Below are 19,683 nucleotides of genomic sequence, written 5' to 3' on the forward strand. Positions count from 1 at the left end.
CCCAGAAGACCCCCCTAACTCACACACACACACACACCCACACACACACTGCCTTTTGAGAACTTTCTCTAGAAGGCCAACCCAGGCAGTCCCCTAACTGTAAGGAAGACTCGTGTATGTATGTGCATATGTGCATTTCCCCAGGGAAAAACATCCACAGCTTCCATGACGAGAGGGGTCGTGACCCCTCCCTGCCAAAAGATTAAGGACCTGCGATCCTACAGACCGGAGCCCTGTTTGAAGTCTGCGTTGCCCCTCACCTCAAGCTGGTCACTGTGTGAAGTTGGCCTACAATTCCCCTGGCCCCTGGGAGCTTGTTCCTCCACCTGTAAAATGGGGCTGCAGGACCGTCCACGCAGCCACCGGAAGGACAAGGTTTTTCAGGCCGCTAGGCCGCTCCCTGGCAAGCGATTCCCACTCGCAGCGCGGCCTCGACCCTCGCCCAAAACGCGCCCTCCGCGCCCCCACCCCCTCCAGGCCCTGGCCAGTCCACCTCCCGCTTGGGGCGGCAATTTGTCTCCTTTTGAACCCCCCGCCCCCGACGGGTTTCCCCCTTTGATTCGCGGCCCGGAGGCTTCCCCCCGCTTTGAAATGCAAACCCGCCTCGGCTGGGGCCGCGGGCGGCCCGGAGCTATAAAAGGCCTGGGTGGGGCGGGCGCGGCGGCAGGACAGGCGAGTTCAGGTGAGCGGTTGCTGGTCGTCGGGGCGGCCGGCAGCGGCGGCTCCAGGACCCAGCATGCGCGGGGGCCCCCGCGGCCACCATGTATGTGGGCTATGTGCTGGACAAGGATTCGCCCGTGTACCCCGGCCCAGCCAGGCCCGCCAGCCTCGGCCTGGGCCCGCAAGCCTACGGCCCCCCGGCCCCGCCTCCGGCGCCCCCGCAGTACCCCGACTTCCCCAGCTACTCTCACGTGGAGCCGGCCCCCGCGCCCCCGACGGCCTGGGGGGCGCCCTTCCCTGCGCCCAAGGACGACTGGGCCGCCGCCTACGGCCCGGGCCCCGCGGCCCCTGCCGCCAGCCCAGCTTCGCTAGCATTCGGGCCCCCTCCGGACTTTAGCCCGGTGCCTGCGCCCCCGGGGCCCGGCCCGGGCCTCCTGGCGCAGCCCCTCGGGGGCCCGGGCACACCGTCCTCGCCCGGAGCGCAGAGGCGGACGCCCTACGAGTGGATGCGGCGCAGCGTGGCGGCCGGAGGCGGCGGTGTCAGCGGTAAGGACCCTTCCCTCGCTCTGCGCCTCTGGACCTGCAGGTGCTCAGGCGCGGCCCAGGCCGCCCCCTGTCTGACCTCTGCTCCGGCCCTGCTCGGGTTCCCGGGAGTGTGGCCCTCCTGTCCACTCTCGCCCTGGGGGGCTGCTCTTTGGCTCCCTCTCCTGAGTCTCAGGCTATCGGAGCCTTCAGCAGCACAGCCTAACCCTCTCTCTGTACAGACAGGGAAACCGAGACCCCCTGCGAAGTACGGAAATGCGCCTGCGGCCGCGGAGCAAGGCCCGAATTAGAACGCAGGCTCCCAGACTCGTGTCCCACACTCATTTAGCAACACCGACTCCGTGCTCTTCATCTGCTTCTTCCACTCCTAACCCAGCCCTAGGCAAAGGCGGCAAGTTCGCCCCAGAAGGGACGATTAACTAACTGTGTGAACAGGGCAGGTGACTTTCCTGGCCAGAGCTGGGTCTCCCCATCACAGTCAAGAGATTGCTGGATCATATCCTTCAGGCTGAAAAAGAGCCCTCTTTGGCCAGATTGGGGCAGGAGGTCTGTACCTTACCTTCCCAGGGTCCTCCCTGAACTCTTGACCCCGGGGGAGGGGAAGCGGGAGCAGTGGGAAGGGGGGCTACTGTTTGGCTCCTGAGCCTGTGAACCTCCTGCCCCCAGGCAGGCCTCTCTGATCCTCCCTCTTCAAAGGCAGGGGAGGGGGCAGGACAAAGGGCCCAACTTTAATGAGGGGCGGCTTGACCTCCGTTATGGGTCCCCCCTTTGTCATGTAACTGGCTCTGCCTTGGCTCGGTAGTGACTCCTGTTGGCCGGAAAGTGAACACGACGTTCCATTGTCCGGACTGTGTCCGGCCTGTCCTGACAAAGGCCACCTAGCCTTGGGGGCGGGAAGCTGGCCTGCCCACCCTTTGATGTCCAGCCCCTCCTCCCCTTCCCCCAGCTGCGAATAAGCCTGGGACTTCCCCCACCTCCTCGCACTCTTCACCCCCATCTCCCCACACATACCCAGCTTGCCTCGGGGCAGATGCTGGGTTGGCCTTGATCAGGAGCTACAGGTTCTGGCCATAATCATATCCCCTTCTTGGAAGTCCCAGGGATACAGAACCTCCTATCTGCCTCCAGGGAGATACAGGGAACCAGACTCTGCCACTTGCTTCTGTGGACTTGATTAAATAACAGCTAATGTTTTGGAACACTTAACTAACGGGCCAGGCATGACCTAAGTAAGATCTTGCATGCATTAACTCCTTTAACTCTTAAAACATCATTGTAGCTACTATTATCACCCCCATTTTAAGATGAAGAAACTATGGCATAGAGAGTTTAAGTACTTGCCCAAGGCCATGTAACCTGTAACTAGTGGGGCTGGGATTTGAACCCAGGCAGACTAACCACTAAGTCTGTGCTCTAATTCTCTACACAACAGCTCCTCTTAAATCAGTCGTCTTTTCTGGGTTTCGGTTCTACTGTCTGTGAAATTAGAGAGAAGGGAGGTTACGCAGTGGTTTGTACCCTTGTTTAAGTTACAAAAGGACTCCTTTGAAAAATCTGCTGAAAGGTACAAATGTTACATCAGTGGGCAATTTCAGGAGTTCTGGAAGCTACCAGAAGCTTTATCCATAAATCCGGGATTAAGAACCCTGTGTTATGTGAGAGGAGGTGGTGGCAGCACCAGTGCTCAGGATCCTGCAGTTCCCAGTCTGTGAGGCTTTGGAGAAGGAAGCCTGTGTTTCCTGCTCCTCTGTTCCACTTTCTGCTTCCTGCTCATGGGGTGACTTTGGAGATGAATGGGGAGATTCCCTATGGGTAGGGACTTGGAGAGAGGTCATCATTGTGTAAGGGAAAAGGAGTGTGTCAATGGGGGTCAGAGGACTGGGGTATCCTGGAGGAGATTCCAGGAGCTTCCATACAAATCACCTCGTGTCTCTGGGCACGAGAGCTACTGAACCCAGCTCATCCTCTGGTCTCAAAAGTTGCTTGAAAACTGTTGTCTGCAGGCAGATGAGTCTACCCCAGACAAAAAAGCATTCCCTCCCTTGCTCTCCAAGAGTAGAGGGAAAGGCAGAAGGAGGTCTGGGGGTTCCCAAGGCTCCAGGAAAGGGACTTCCCAGGAGCCAGGTTAGCCCTCTTCTGCAGAGGGTGCAGGAACTCTGACCTTCTTGAAGCCAGAAGGTGCTGCCTGTCTTCCCGGGGCATCTGACTGTCTATTCAGTGCTCCTGAAGTGGGGACAGAATTGGGTTGGCACTGTGGACTGTCCCTGAGAGACAGGCCAAGCCCCTCCTGTCTTTGGCCTCAATTTCTCCTTCTGGGCAATGAAGGCATAGGGTTTCCAGGGGCAGTTCCTGTGCAATGCTGCCGTCCAGGACAGCTGAAGGAGGATCAGTGCATGCCACTGCCCTCCTAATCCCCATTGGCACTGGCCACCAGGTCTTCAGCCTGCCACCAATCCTGGCTAGCCCCCTTTTCCCCCACTTCTGAGCCTCCAGCATTCGAGAGTGGACAAACTGGACAGTTAGAGACCACATATGTAGATGAGGGAACCAAGGTACAGAGACTGTGAAGAATGTTCCAGTTTCACACAAGCGGGGCTGAGCTGGGCTAGATGTCAGAAGAATTGGTTTAGAATTTTCCTATGGTTTCCCATCATATGTAGGATAAACCCCACATTCCTTCCTGAGGTCTACAAGACTACAGCATTTGCACCTGCCTGCCTCCCTGACCTCATCCCCGGCTGCTCTCACCTTGGCTTCCAAGCTCTAGCCATTCCAAACTTCTTTTAGTTCCTCAGACCTGCCAAGTCCTACTGCAGGTCTTGTGCACATGCTGTTCTCTCTTCCAGGAAAGCTCTTTCCCCTGATTCTTTGCAAGAGTGGATCCTTCTTACCCTTCAGATCTTAGTTTAATCGTCACCTCCTCCGTGAAGCCCTCCATCATTTCCCAAAGTGGACTCCCCACTACACCCATCACGAATCTTTGCTGTGTTTCCTTCAGAGCACTAATTCCAGTCTACTCAGTTCCTTACACTTGTTTGTATGTTGTACATTCCCATGAGGTCCAGAGCTATGTCTGCTTAACCCACCACTGCATCCTGGCACCCAGCTCAGTGCATGGCATTTAGTAGGTGCTCAATATATTTTGTTGAGTGAATGAACAGGGCAAGTGTGAGGGACAAAAGGCATCTCTGGGGAACAGGGGAGTGAGTGAGATCTTGGCTTTCACACAGGTTTCTGAGGTCCCAGCCCTAGGATTGGGACCTGTGACTGTCCAGCCAAGCAGTTCAGGTCAATGGAAACCTGGCTGCCTCTGTCTCTCCACTTGGATGGCACCCCAACTCACCTGGGGAAGTGGGGTTGCTGAGGCTGGGACTAAGACTTCAGTTTCTTCTAAGGAGGGGGCAGTGACAATGGGAAAGATGAGAGAGAGGCTGTTGGGCTTCAATCAGTCTCCGATTCCAAAAGACAATATTAATCAGTTCTGAGTGATCAGCATCATTTGACTGAGGCCAGGATAGGAAATGACTACAAGACGTTCTTTTTTTTCCTTTTCTCTTTGCATTTTCATGAGGAGGGCTTTAAATATCATCATTTTCATGAGGAGGGTTACACATCATCCTTCCGTGGAAGGTTCAGCCTCCAATTCCTTTGAATAAACCTGCTCCACAGGTTAATGGCCCATTGGGGTGGCTGAGGTCTCACGACTAGGGAGATGTTCACACGGATGAGACTGTGAGAGTAAGGTTTAGATCTTGGTCCAACCCCGTCAACTTTCAGATGGGGAAACTGAGGCCCATGAAGGGTATGAATGCTCCCCTCCCCCCACATTGCAGGCCCTCTCCCTTGGCCCCTTGCCACAGCCACCAACCTGCTGTCTCACCTTCAGCCTTTCTGTACTGCTCCAGCTGTCTTCTAAAACCATTGCCATATTTACCTTCTCAAGGCACATGCCCTGCTCAAGAGCGTTCTGTGGCTCCCTACTGACATGGAATTGCCATTTCATTTTATGCCATTTCTTTTTTCTTTTTTCTTTTCTTTTCTTTTTTTTTTTTTTTTTGAGATGGAGTCTTGCTATGTCACCCAGGCTGGAGTACAGTGGTGCGATCTCGGCTCACTGCAAGCTCCACCTCCCGGGTTCACGCCATTCTGCTGCCTCAGCTTCCCCAGCAGCCGGGACTACAAGCGCACGCTGCCACGCCCGGCTAATTTTTTTGTATTTTTAGTAGAGACGGGGTTTCACCGTGTTAGCCAGGATGGTCTCGATCTCCTGACCTCATGATCCGCCCGCCTCGGCCTCCCGAAGTGCTGGGATTACAGGCGTGAGCCACCACATCCGGCCTTTTATGCCATTTCTTTGTTGTAAAATCCAGCTCCATTTCTGTGGCAGTGAGAGCCTTCTTGAGAACGGCCTCAACCATCTATTGAAGCCATTCTCCTGCTACTTTGCCTAGATAAGGCAAGTTAAGAGCCAGGGCTTGGGAGTCTCAGACCTGGGATTGCATTTCCATAAGAAGCTGTATAGCTTCGGGCAAGTTAATTTGGATCATTTCTCGGAGCCTGGGCTGCTTCTGCTGTAACAGGATAATAATAGGATTGCATCTCAGAAGAGATGCCTGTAAAGCACCGCCCTGCAGCTGGCACACAGTAGGTGCTTAGGGCATCGGTGCCTGTGACCACCTCTACCAGTCCTCAGCAGGTGCACTGGAGCACACACCTCACACTCACAGCCTCTCTAGTCTGGTCCCTCGACCTGCATTGCCCTCCCTTCCCTCTCCTGCATCTTCACCAGCTCAAATGTTGCTCCTTCTCCGAGGCTGTCTCCTGTAGGAAGCCCTCCCTGGTTCCTCCCTCCCAAGCACTGTATCAGGCCCTTGTTTTCATGACACTTACCACTGCCTGTCTACTTTCATTGTCTTGTTTATCCCTGCCACTGACCATCTGTAGTCCCTCAAGGACCAGTCCTAATCAGTCCCATCCTCACCCTGCCTTGCACATAGTAAGAGCTTGTGATAAAGCAAATAACTGTGGCATTGGCTAAATCTTTACCGTGTGCCAGGCACTGTGCCAAGAACTTTGCGTGGGTGATCTCACTTAAGTCTCATGATAGCCCTGAGTGGTGTCAGGATCTAGTATACTCATTTTATAGATCAGGATAATGAGGCTCAGAGAGGGTAAGGTGGCCGGCCCAAGCTCACACAGCTAGGACATGGCAGCACAGTGTTTACACCCAGTCTACAGCCCAGCAATCGTCTGTGAAATAAAGACACACTCACGAAGGGGAGCCTGAGACCCCCCTTCCCCATGGGCATCCCAGCCAGGTTGGGGGGAAAGGAGGCCAGGCAGGGGATGTACTATAAGAGGCTGGGGGAGGAGGGGGCCCAGCAGGGGCCTGGCTGTTTAGAACCGATTCTCCAGGCAGAAGCTACATTTGACACCTCATCGCTCAGATGTAGCTGGGAAAGGGAATGACCCAGTTAGAAGGTGGCAGAAGGCTTTTTTTTGGTTGGGTGTTTTCTCCCTGCTGCTTTGGCAGATATTGCTGCTTAGAGCTTAGGGAATCATTGTGAAGGTCCAAAATGGTTTGTTAGCAGCAGGGTCTCGTGTGTCCATAGGAAGTTATCTTAACGGGCCGGCCTCTCAGGTTTTTGTGTTGGAGCTCCCGGGATATGGAAATAACATTCACTTCTGGAGTCAAGGCCGTCACCATGTTAGCATGCCAGACGCTCCCCATGCCATGCTCACCCCTCAGACTTGTGGGGGCACCCCACATGGATCCCCCACCATCAACAGAAGGAAGGAGCAAGCTAGGCTCCACACCCTCCCATGGCTTCCTTTGGTTCTTGAAACCAAATCCAAATCCCTCTCCTACAGAATCTGCTGGCCTCTCCAGCCCCATCTTGTGCCTCTCTCATTCATTCATTCATTCAAGCAGGCAAGCAGTAATATTCTCTGAATGAGTGTCTTCTGTCCTGAATTTGCTCCAAGGCATTGGAGATGATGGCCTGAACAAGGCAGACGGGTCCACCTGCGTGCAGAGAGCTGCCCTCTCTGCCCTCACTCTGCTTCTCCCTGCCTGGGGGCCTTTGCACCTGCTGCTCACTCTCCCTGGAATGTCTTTCCCTGTTCATGACATGGAAGTCTCCTTCTCAACCTCAGGTCTTGGCTTAAATGTGGCCTGTTCCTGGAGACCTCCCCCAGCTAAGTAAAGTAGGGTTCTTCCCCCCACCTCACCACTTGGTTTAGCTCATTGCTCACTTTCCTTCCCGCTACTAATCCCAGTTTGTCATTATTTCATTTGTTTGTTTTTAATCTACCTCCCCTGCCATGAAGGAGATAATGAACTATTTATCAAATAAGTACTGAGCAGTTATTATGGTAATCATAATGCGAACCAGCATCTATTGGGTGCTCGGTGTGTTCAGCATTTTTTCAAATGCAAGATTTCTGTGCCCGGAACAGCACATTTCTTCTCCATCAAATGAGTGGCTCGGACTAAGCTTTAGGAGCAATGGAGATGGACAGAAGAGTGTGCTTTGGAAGCTGAGCCACCAGCTGCTGGAGTGGACCTGGGGAGCGAGGGAGACAGGACTCAGAGGTGCCACCTTGGCTTTTGATCTGAATGGCTGGAGGATGGAGGTGCTGTTTATTGAGTTAAGGAAGCAGAGGAAGTAGCAGGTTTGTTTTATGTATTCAGCAAGGATTCATCAAGTACTCACTGTGTGTGTCAGGCACGTGATAGGTGCTGGTGAGCTAAATGGCATGGCCCTACCCTCAAAGAGCAGTCAGGGAGCCAAGGCCTAAGGGGAGGGTCTTTACCAAGGTCACATAGCCAGCTAGGGGTAGGAAGGGGCTGGAGGCAGAGCCCCTCACTGCAGCCCCGCCTCGAATGTGAGACTTCGGGAGCCACACCTACAGTGGAGTAGTAAGGGCTTCACTCTCAGACTAGACTAGTGGAAGATGGCCAGCGGGGCAGTGGCCTGGAAACTCCACCAGGAAACAGTTCAGAGAGGCCTCAAGTTCTTCAGCCTAGGAGAAGATCTGAAGGGATGCAGTTGCTGTTTGTAAATCTTAAATGGCTGTCTTGGGCTCAGGGTGCCCCTGTGGAAAAGCTCAGGAAGGATATAAATGGGTGGCAGATGCAAGAACTGGCTGCTTTGCAGCTAGTAGGCGTGTGCTACAGTGTGGGCGTCCGGACCCTGGTAGGAGTTTGATCTAGCAGCGTTTGTCCAGTAGGACTTTCCGCCAGGATGGAAATGCTTTGTATCTGTGCTGTCCAGTAGGCAGCCACCAGCTGCACGTGGCTGTTGAACACTTGAAATATAGCTAGTGTGACTGAGAAACAGAATTTTACATTTTATTTAATTAATGTGGCTAGTTGCTGTCATATTGGACAGTGCAGAAAAATCCCTCTCAAGAGTTCCCAGAATGGAAATCCATTCTGCATAAGCTCCTTGTTCTTGCATTGAGGAATCTCTCCTGCCTTTTTTTTTTTTTTTCCTGAGATGGAGTTTTGCTCTTGTCGCCCAGGCTGGACTGCAATGGCGCAATCTCGGCTCACTGCAACGTCCGCCTCCTGGATTCAAGCGATTCTCCTGCCTCAGCCTCCGGAGTAGCTGGGATTACAGGCACACGCCACCACGCCCAGCTAATTATTGTATTTTTAGTAGAGACAGAGTTTCATCATGTTGGTCAGGCTGGTCTCGAACTCCTGACCTCAGGTGATCCACCCACCTCAGCCTCCCAAAGTGCTGGGATTACAGGCATGAGTCACCCCACCTGGCCTCTCTCCCGCCTCTTTCAGCTTCTTTGTCTCTGTAGTATCATCATCATCATCATAGTTTTTATTAATAAGTACTTTGTTAAGTAGGTTATTACTTTGGTCTCCATAACTACCATATAAAGAAAGTATTCATGTCTTCATTTTAAAGATAAATAAACTGAAACTCAAAGAGGTCCAGCAACTTGCCCAGGGACATACCACTGGCACGTGGCCAGACTGGGGGAGAGCCACCAGTCTCTGTCTGACTCTAAAGTCCCTTCCTCTTTGCTATCTCCCAAAGCCAGGTCAGATTGTGGACCTTGATGAAGAAGATAGGGCAGCAGATGATGCAAAGGTGGCTCTGGAGGAGGAGGTGCAGAGATGATGAAGAACTCTAGGAAGGAGGGTGACAGTGGGGAGGAGAATCTGGCTAAGGGTGCAGAGATGATGAAGAACTCTAACTAGGAAGGAGGGTGACAGTGGGGAGGAGAATCTGGCTAAGGCTGCAGGACTCCCAAAATGGCTAGCCTGGCCATTGTCGCCCTTTCCCCACCCCCATGCCAGCTTCATCCCTGCTCAGGGCTTGAGTGAGGAACCATGATATTAGCAGCCTGGGACTGCCAGATCAGCCAAGACAAGGTCCCAATTGAGGGTCAGGCAGAAAGCCTGATGTCCCAGGAAGGGCATCCATCCATTGTAGAGCTGGTGAGGTTAGGGCAAGTGGAGAGCCCTCCCCCTGGTGGTACAGATCGGGAAACAGGCCCAAATAAGTGATCACATGTCCAGCTGGTGGGCCAGCCAGATCTCCCCACTCCCAGGCCAATGTGTTCTTGGCCCTATGGCTCCCCATTAGGTGACATTCCTCTCTCTCACGAGGGACTCCACCAACATGCCCACTTCTGCAAATAGCTCTGTTTTCTCCTTTTTGTCTCCATAGCTTTTTACCCTTTCCAAACTGCTCTCACAGCCATTCTGTTCCCCAGGCAGGGGAAGGAAAGCCCAGGGAAATTCAGTCACTTGTCAAGTCCTTCAACTAAGATGACCAGGCTGGACCACAGCCCAGGTCTCTGCCACCAGGCAAGGTCTGGAAGCTCGCCCCAAACACTCAGCCTTTCCCAAACCTCAGTAGAGTGTGACGCTGCTACAATTTAGGCCCGTCACCAGAAGTGCCACCACCTCTGAGCTGGCCCACAGCCTGCCACCCTTGCAGTGCTCCTACAAGTATTATCCGGGGTGAGATCAGTCCTCCTGAGCCCCTCTTTCCCACCCTTTCCTTTGCCTATCAGCCTTGCAGTCATCCACGGCAAGTGACCTATAAGCTCTCTGGACTTGCTTCCTTATCTTGGAAAAGGGGGCTCTCTGCAGTAGCGTTCTATGACTACCCTATTCCCACCTCCCCGACCCCCCTCCTGCCAAAAGCCCTGTGCCCTTCCGTTTGTCATTCCTAGGCTGGCATCACAGACACGGGTGAGCTCCCCATCGCCTGTTGCTGCATGCAGTGTGGGTCTCTGAGTGACTTGGCTGGAGGGCGTGTGGGGCATGTGCTCCCGGTGGGGGTTGCCTGGGGTGGCAGGCAGCAAGGTGGCAGGGGGGGCCAGGAGGTCTGATCTTTAAGGGAAGGCTCAAAGCTGCACAGAGGGCTCAAAGCTGCAGAGTCTTGAGGGCACTTGGACTGGTGCACAGGCTAAACCAAGGCCCAGAGGAGAGGAGGAACTAATTCTGGGCACACAGATGGCATGGAACTGGGACCAGGACCCACTGACTTTAGCTGGTGGTTCAGAATCCACAGGGGCCTCGTTAAAGATGACAGAGAAATTAGGATGCAGTAGGTCTGGAGTGGGGCCTGGGAATCTGTATTTTTAGCAAGCCCTTGTGTGTACAGACATGCAAGCCTGTGTGCATGTGTGTGTTGGGGTTAGGATCTTGAAGCACAGCCAGCTGGGGCTGGACCACCCAGGGAAGAGTCACAAAGGTTTTCGGGGCTGGATTTGTGGTCCAGGCCTAGGGGGCCAAAGCTGGTCATCCCCCAGGGCCACACACCCAGCAGGAAGAGGGCAAAGGAAGTGCTGACCTAGGGGCCATTTGATTGTACTGGAGCAGAGGCCACAGTCTGTCCTTGCCTGGACCAGGCTGGATGGGGAGCCCCCACTGCAGGCCACCGTGGCTCCTGTCCTCATCCTCCCCCTGGGCAGGCCCAGTGTCTAGACTCTCAGACTGTGAAACTGGTCTTAGAATTCTTTCAGCTACAATAACAAACACAATCAGAGAATCAACAAACATTGGGAGGTTCACGTTTCCAAGTTGGAAGGGACCTTATAAGTAAACGGTCATTTCTAGCAGACCGCCCATTGCACAGATCCATTTCCTGGCATTCCTGCCAGATGGTCATCCCACAGCTGTTGGAAATGAGTAAGATCTGCCCTTCCCCATGCACCTCCTGCATGCCAGGTACTGTGCTAGACATTGTCCATCCATCTCAAGTGAGCCCCTGTATGCCGCAGGGTTGGAGAGAGCTACAAGAAACCTTGTACCATTTGATTGATAGGTTCTACTGCTGTTTCTGAGGCCAGATAGACCTGGTTTTGAATCCCACCTACCTGATGCGTGGTCCTCCCTGACCCTGAGTTTTCTCGTCTGTAAAATAGAGTGATAGTTGCCCAACTCCATGGGTCATTGAGAGATGTATACAAAGGGCCCAGCTCATGGACGTGTTGGCTATTATTAGAATATTAATTTTCCCCATTTTACAAATACAGAAAACGAGGCTCAGAGAAGTGGGGAGACTGTCTTAGGTTACCCAGTCAGTGAGAAGCTGCACTCCACAACCCCAGAGGTTTAGTTTTAATGACATCCAGGAGCTCTGGGCTGGAACTCCTGACTGCCCCAAGACACCTCTGGAGTCACAGAGTGTACCTCTGTTGGGCTCCACAGCCCCTCTCCAGAGCCCAGAGAAGGGTGACAAGGTCTGTGGGCCAGGTCTTCACCGGCAGCCTTGCCAGGACAGAGAGGAGTAATTATGGAGCTAAAGCCCAACCAACCACATGTTAGGGTCACCTGGAAAACTATTCAAGTACCAAATTTTGAGACCCATTTTAGCGCCACGCAATTTGAATTTCTGGGGCCAGAATCTGCACTGTGAAAAAGCTTCCCAGGCAGTTCCAAGGCTGCTGGTCAGGCACTGGGAGCCATTGGCCTGTACTGTGCATGCGTTAGGGGACGGGAGTTTGCTACCTCTCATGGTGGCCTGATCCACGTGGATGGGACATTCTGCGCATCCCAAAACTGGAGAGAGAAAGCCTCCCGTTTCGGTGAGTTGCCCAAGGCTCTTCCCCTCTGTGCTCACCCCTGAAGAGCTGAGGGGGCTCCCCATTCTCCCTCCCAGCCATTCACACTGGCATCTGGCCCAGAGGATTACTCATGAGGTGGCTGGGAGTGGCCAGCCCCTCAGCAGACACCTGTTATAGGAGCCCGGACTTCCCCCTTAGCTCCAGCGTCCCAGGGGCCTGTAAATAATTCATCCCGGGCCCTCTCCCCACCCCACTGCTCTCACACACCTCCCTGCCCCCTCCTTCCCAGGCTCCAGAGGTGTCTTGGGGCAGTTGGGAGTTCCAGCCCAGAGCTGGGACTGGAGCCCAGGGCTCCTGGCTGTCATTAAAAATACAAATTAACACATACACTTGGTAAAGATTTAAAAAACCCAAAGTCTCCCTCTTACCTGTGGCTTTCCAACCTCCAGTGCTCTCCCCAGGGGCAGCCCCTATTACTGGCTTCTTGTATATTCTTTCAGAAAGAACTATATGGGTGCAAAGATGTTTGGGTATGTGTGTGTCTCCCCCGTTTTTATACACAAATGGTAACATACTATTTACACTATTCTGTCTTGCTTTTGTTTTCACACGTCTTAGAAATTGCTCCATACTGGGACATACGGGGTTTTGAAATTTCTTTTTAATGACTGCATAATGCTCCTTTCCACGAATGCACCATCCCTTCTCTCACCAGCTCCCTGCTTGTACACATGTACATTGTTTTTCGTCTTGTGTTATCAGAAACAGATGGAGCTTTGGGCAGCTCTTGGTGGCATCAGTTGCTGGAAGTGGGATTCTTGGGTCAAAGGGTATGTGCCTGTTAAATGAGCTAGATATCGCCAAGTTGGGCGCTAAGGAGGATGTTTCAGTTCTCACTCCTGGAACAGCATATGGGATTCCCTGGTTTCTGAGCCACACGGTGTGATAGCAAACATTTTGTTCTTTGGCAGAGCCATTTTCTTGCACTAAAATTGTGTTTCAAGCAGCTCCACCAGAGAGAAGTTGGCCAATGGGTTCCTGAGCCCACCAGCTCCTATCCAGAGCCCAGAGAGGAGTGACAAGGCCTGTGGGCCAGGTCTTCACTGGCAGCCTTGCCAGGAGAGAGAGGAGTAATTGTGCAGCTAAACCCTGTCTCCATCTGGTCTCACTCCTGACCCCTTCCCTTGTGGAAGAGCTGGGCCTGAGGTCAGGACACCTGAGTCCTGGTTCACACCATGACCCGTCAGGATGGCCCTCTGCAAGTGCCCTTTCTCAGCCCATTTCCCCCCACCTGTGAAATGGCTGTCATGGGTCTGGGCTTGCTCATCAGAAGAGGCAGAAGTGGGTGCTAGGACTCTAAGGAAAAAGCACCTTCAGGACCACTGCCTGTGATCTCTAGGTGAAGGTCTGGGTGGGCAGGGAGCCTCATGCCCTACCTCAAGCCCGTCCTCCTGGGGGTGGCTGTGAGTCCTCTGGGCATTTTAAGGGCCCCCAGCCTGGGGCTCTCAGCGGCCTTCCCTCACCATGGTCTGGGCTCTCCTTTCCCAGAAGTAGCAATGGAGGGGTGGTCTGCTATTTAAGCTTCTGTTACCAACACTTTGGGGGCTCCATGGCAGGCTCAGGGGGCCCTAGATATGGCAGCATGCGGAGTTGTACCCTGGAGAGGCAGCAAGAGCTCTAGAGCACGGGGCATGGCCTTGGGCAGGCCCATGCCTGCCTGGGCCTCAGTGACTCTGACTACACAGGGAGGTAGGACTAGAAGGGCTCACCAGGCCTCTTCTTTGGCCCTCCAGCTGCCATGCAACCATTGTGAACCCCGATCTCTTCCTCAGTAAAGTGCGAGGAGACTAAACTCTCACAACCGCTTCCAGCTTTAGCCCAGTGAACCCAATGGGTCTGTGGATTCAGAGCCATGTTGGCCTCCAGTGCTGGTGGCATTAGGCAGAACTGTTTTTGAGCCGGCGTTGCATTTTCTAGGCCAAGGAGGGGCCCAATCTGGAGCCAAGGCCTGGGCAGCCACTCCCTTATCCCTTTCCTGGGGCCAAGCCTGGCTGAAGGCCGAGGCTATCCCATGCTATGCTGGGCAGCGGACTGAGGTCAGTGGACATGGAAGCGTCCGGTGTGGTTCCTCTGCTCTGGCAGGAAACCCAGGGAAAAGCTGCCCAGGAACATCTGCTGTCTCCCATTCTCCACAAAGCCATTTGGCTCACGGAGAGCCCAGTGGCTGTCCTGCCAAGCTGCGTGGGCTTGGTGGAGGGGGACAGGCGTCAGAATGGGGGCGGATGGGTGGTTAGTACAGGGGTGCTGAGGGACAGGCAGGGCCAGGGCTGAAACCCAAGAAGGTGAAGGCTGGGCTGTGGTGGGGGCACTTGCGAGAGGCAGGAGGGGTTGATGGTCTTTCAGAGACCCGCCATGCCCTGGTGGGAGCGTGTGTGGGTCTGGAAGTGCTTGCGTGCGCCTCCTATTTATAGCCACGTGCTCAGCTTCTTGTAAAGGAAACTGGTGCTTAGCCAGGCCCCACACAAGCCCAGGCCAAGCATGACTCTTAGTATTCTCTCCAGACAGACCTCTGATCCCAGTCCCAAAGAAAGTCCTGACATTAACCTCAGCTGGTCCTCAAATCCAGCTCTGGGCCCCAGGCTGAGCCTCATAAAGAAGCCAAGGCACCGCCCTCTCTCCTGGGTTATGGCAGCTCTCCCTTCACTTCCCCTTCCTCTTGCAAATCTGTTCTCCATGCAGTAGCCAGAGTAATATTAAAACCTACATCAGACTTCATGTCTCCTCTGCTCAGAATCCTGCAATGGCTCCTGTCCCAGGCAGAGGAAAACCCAGAGTCCCTCCCCTTGTCTCCTGTCCCGTCCCCCTTCTCACTGCACCTCGGCTCCACCAGCTTCCTCACAGCTCCTCACTGTCAGACAGCAGGCAGACAGCAGGCAGACAGCAGGCATGCCCCACCTTGGGGCCTTTGCACTTGCTGTTCCCTCTGCCTAGAAGCCTCTCCCCAGATGTCTGCATGACTCTTTTTTTTTTTTTCTTGAGACGGAGTCTCACTCGGTCACCCAGGCTAGAGTGCAGTGGTGTAATCTTGGCTCACCGCAACCTCCACCTCCCAGGTTCAAGCAATTCTCCTATTTTCCTGCCTCAGCCTCCCGGGTAACTGGGATCACAGATGTATGCCACCGCGCCCGGCTAATTTTTGTATTTTTTAGTAGAGATGGGGTTTCACCATGTTGGCCAGGCTGGTCTTGAACTCCTGACCTCAGGTGATCCACCTTCCTCAGCCTCCCATAAAGTGCTGGGATTACAGGTGTGAGCCACTGCGCCTGGCCCTGCATGACTCTTTCCTGTACCTCCTTTACACCTTTGCTGAAATTCCCCTTCTCAGGAAGGCCTTCACGGCCCATTCTATTGAAAATCACAGCCCGCCTCCTCCCTAAATTCCCAATCCTCCTTCCCTGCCTCCTTTTCTTCTGAAACACTTATCAACTAGTGTATCAAATATTTTATATGTTTATTTTTCTTTTCATCATCTCCCTCCTCTAGAACCTAAGCATCATGAGGGCAGGGGTTTCATTTTGCTCAGTGCTGTAGCCCAGTGCTTGGCTCACAGCAAGAGCTCAGTGAGGATCTGTGGGATGAGCTGCATCTCTCCTGCCCGGTGCCTGGACACAGGGGGATATGTGGACGGCTTGGGCAGACCAGCCTCCGGCCCCTGGTGCAGGCCCAGCTCAGGGCTTGGTATGATGAGCCAGAGCCTTTGAGGTAACTGGCAGGTCCTAGGGGTCCATCAGCAGCCCCAGTCCTCCCTGTCTGATGTTGAGGCCATCCCCAGGCATTCGGCAGGAACTAGGGAGCCCACAGCTGGGACAGTTCCAGATTCTTTCTGCTTCCACCTCTGCCTGTGGCGGCTCTTCCCTTCTCTCTTCTCTTGCACAGGAGGAAGGAGCAGCTGCCATCTCATTAGTCTTGATCACCCTTGCCTGCCCGGTATCCCCTATGTGTCTCCAGCATTCAAACCTATCTGATATCTGACCACAGAGTGGAGAGTTTGTTAAAAATGCAGATTCCACCCCCAGACTTTCTGACTAACTGGTCAGGGATGCCCCGAACCTGTGTTTTTCACAAGCTCCTGGAGAATGGCTGCTGTGCAGCCACATCTGGAAGCTGCTGGTTTAAAGCTGTTGGAGCTGGCCTTCAGAATAGGGCTCTGGGTCAGGAGACCTGGGTTGAGGCTGCAGCTGCGTCAGCAGCCTGCTGTGTAACCCTGAGCTAGTTGCTTTCCCTACCTCACTGCCTCCCTGATGGGCATGGGAGGAGTACTTGCCTCCCAGACTGTGAGTCTGTGGGTCTGAGTCTGGGAAATGACTGTTTCCCCCAAACCTGGAGTGGATGTCTCTCTCCACCTCAGGGTCCTACTTCAGGGAGCCTGAATTGTCTTCCTCCTGGGGGTCCTGCCTGGGCCTTTTTTGCAGCCTCCTCCTCTCAACTCACCTTCCTTCCCGGCTCCTTCTGCTTCTCAGGTAAGACTCGGACCAAGGACAAGTACCGCGTGGTCTACACTGACCACCAACGCCTGGAGCTGGAGAAGGAGTTTCATTACAGCCGTTACATCACAATCCGGCGGAAATCAGAGCTGGCTGCCAATCTGGGGCTCACTGAACGGCAGGTGTGTCTGTCTTCCTATCTCAGCCATAGGAGCAGTGCAAGGACTCTGGTCTCCAGGCTGCCAGGCAGATTACAGAGCTCAGTAGAAGGAAAACAGAGAGGTTGAGTCTCCAGGCCATAGTCACACAGCACAGCAGAAACGGAGGTGCTACCAGCACCCTCCCTTAACAAAACCCAATATCCTTGCCCCCAAAGGCAGGGGTAAGGGGATCTGATTAGCCACAGGCTACAGCAGGCTATGATTAGTGCTGTAGGAGGTGCACGTGCTATTTACATTAGGCGAGCAGTCACAGGGATAACAAGGAAGCCTTCCTGGAAGAAGCGTGGCCTGGGAAGATGGAGAGGGGGAAGGTTACAGAGAAGGGCATCTCCAGGGTAGGGGTGCAAGGTCTAGAGGGGGAGAATGAATTCAGGGTCCATGTGGTCTGTGAGGCTGGAGAGGAGATAAGCCACAAAGCCACATGGAGAAATAGGGGCTCACTGTCCTCATCTCTCCTTCTTGCACTCTCTCTCTCACTCTGTCCCCGCTGCCCACTCCATCTCTGTCCTTCAACCCCACAGGTGAAGATCTGGTTCCAAAACCGGCGGGCCAAGGAGCGCAAAGTGAACAAAAAGAAACAGCAGCAGCAACAGCCCTCACAGCCGCCGACGGCCCACGACATCACGGCCACCCCAGCCAGGCCATCCCTGGGGGGCCTGTGTCCCAGCAACACCAGCCTCCTGGCCACCTCCTCTCCAATGCCTGTGAAAGAGGAGTTTCTGCCATAGCCTCATGCCCAGCCTGTGCGCCGGGGACCTGGGGACTCGGGTGCTGGGAGTGTGGCTCCTGTGGGCCCAGGAGGCCTGGTCTGAGTCTCAGCCCTGACCTTCTGGGACATGGTGGACAGTCACCTAACCACCCTCTGCATCCCCTTGGCCTATCTGTGCAGTAAGCCTGTTGGATAAAGACCTTCCAGCTCCTGTGTTCTAGACCTCTGGGGGATAAGGAAGTCCAGGGTGGATGATCTCAATCTCCCATGGGCATCTCAAGCCCCAAATGGTTAGGGGAGGGGCCTAGACAAGGCTCCAGGCCCCACCTCCTCCTCCATACGTTCAGAGGTGCAGCTGGAGGCTGCTGTGGGGACCACACTGATCCTGGAGAAAAGGGATGGAGCTAAAAAAGATGGAATGCTTGCAGAGCACGACCTGAGGAGGGAGGAACGTGGTCAATTCACACCTGCCTCTTCCTGCAGCCTCACCTCTATCTGCCCTGATTATAAGGGCGCTGAGCCCTCCCCAGGCTGGATACTAAGCACAAAGCCCATAGTAGCACTGGGCTCTGATGGCTGTTCCACTGGGTTGCAGAATCACAGCCCTCATGATCATTCTCAGTGAGGCCTCTGGATTGAGAGGGAGGCCCTGGGAGGAGAGAAGGGGGCAGAGTCTTCCCTACCAGGTTTCTACACCCCCACCAGGCTGTCCATCAGGGCCCAAGGACCCCTCAGAGGACTTTATCCGGACCAAGCAGAGCTCACAGCTGGACAGGTGTTGTATATAGAGTGGAATCTCTTGGATGCAGCTTCAAGAATAAATTTTTCTTCTCTTTTCAAAAATGTATAAAAATCATTATACTTAGCATTAAAGAAACATTTTTGAGAAGTACAAATCATCCTCACCTTCCCCAGCAACTGTGTATTCCTTTCCCGTTTGTTTAGGCCCACAACAAGGGCACCTTTAAAATACATTTGAAAGATCAAAACAGAACACTATTCGCATAGGTCTATGAGACTACGTAAAAATATTAGTCCATTTGTAAGCAGAATCATCAGATTCAACATATCAGTCTTTTGAATTTTTCAGATATGTTCAGTTCAGGTTTTTCTTTCAATAATGACATTCATTGCTCACCCCCATGTGCCACGCGTGGCTGGGCCTGGGAAGCACACAGTCCTTGTACCCTAGACTGGAGGAGGGGTGTGAGATCATGTCCTGGGAAGATGTGGAGGGGGAAGGTTATGGAGAAGGGCATCTCCAGGGTAGGGGAGCAAGATCTAGAGGGGGAGAATGCATTCAGGGTCCATGTATTCTGGGCAGCTGGAGCAGGAGAGAAGCCACAAAGCCCCCCTCAGGGTCTGACTTCAGGGGTCCTGAATTGCTCTTCACAAGTCCCCAGTCCAGTGGGGAAGACTACCATGCACACAGATGACACTAATATAACAGGATAAGGGCCAATCAGAGCTATGCTCTGAGCATCAGGGGAGCCAGAGCATCCAACGAGAGCAGAGCACATGCCTAGCTTATCCTGGAAGGCTTCCTGGAGGAGGTAATGTTTGAACTGAGACTGAAAAGGACTAGCAAGTGTGGATCAGGCCAAGAAGGGAATAAAGGAGAAAAGGAACTTGAGCAATATGAACTGAAAGTATAATTTTTTTGAACTCGGGAGTCTACTACCTGGGGCCTTCTCTCCCCTGGGGCTCTGGTGCCAGCTGCCTGCCCCTCTGTTTACTGTTCTGGGAGGTGGCCAGGCCATAAAAAGTGTGCACAGCCTGCCTGCCATCGCCCTTTGCTCCCATGATAACAGTGCACAAGGTGGATCCTGGCCTGGCACAGGCCCCTGAAGTGCAGCAGGCACTTCTCTCTCCTCCTACCAGTGGCCTGGGAGACAGTGGGCCTTCATTAGTAATGGTGGACACCTGAGGCTTGGGAAAGAACCAGGGTTCCAAGAGCAGAGGGAGAGGGGCTGGTGAAAAGGTGGCTGGCACGGACTGAATAGAGTTTTCTCATCTTCAA

The 19,683-nt window shown here is 53.8% G+C and overlaps 1 protein-coding gene across 1 annotated transcript; it reads left to right on the forward strand.

Annotated features, from left to right (window-relative positions):
* The first annotated feature begins 678 nt into the window (after nt 1-678).
* CDX1 (caudal type homeobox 1) lies at nt 679-18,562 on the forward strand. Its single transcript, XM_002816078.5, has 3 exons — nt 679-1,206; nt 16,770-16,915; nt 17,476-18,562. Exons 1-3 carry the CDS (start codon nt 762-764, stop codon nt 17,680-17,682), a joined length of 798 nt encoding a protein of 265 aa, XP_002816124.3. The 5' UTR covers nt 679-761; the 3' UTR covers nt 17,683-18,562.
* Nucleotides 18,563-19,683: the final 1,121 nt, after the last annotated feature.

Source organism: Pongo abelii, chromosome 4, assembly GCF_028885655.2.
Source record: "Pongo abelii isolate AG06213 chromosome 4, NHGRI_mPonAbe1-v2.0_pri, whole genome shotgun sequence".
Lineage (NCBI taxonomy): Eukaryota > Metazoa > Chordata > Mammalia > Primates > Hominidae > Pongo > Pongo abelii.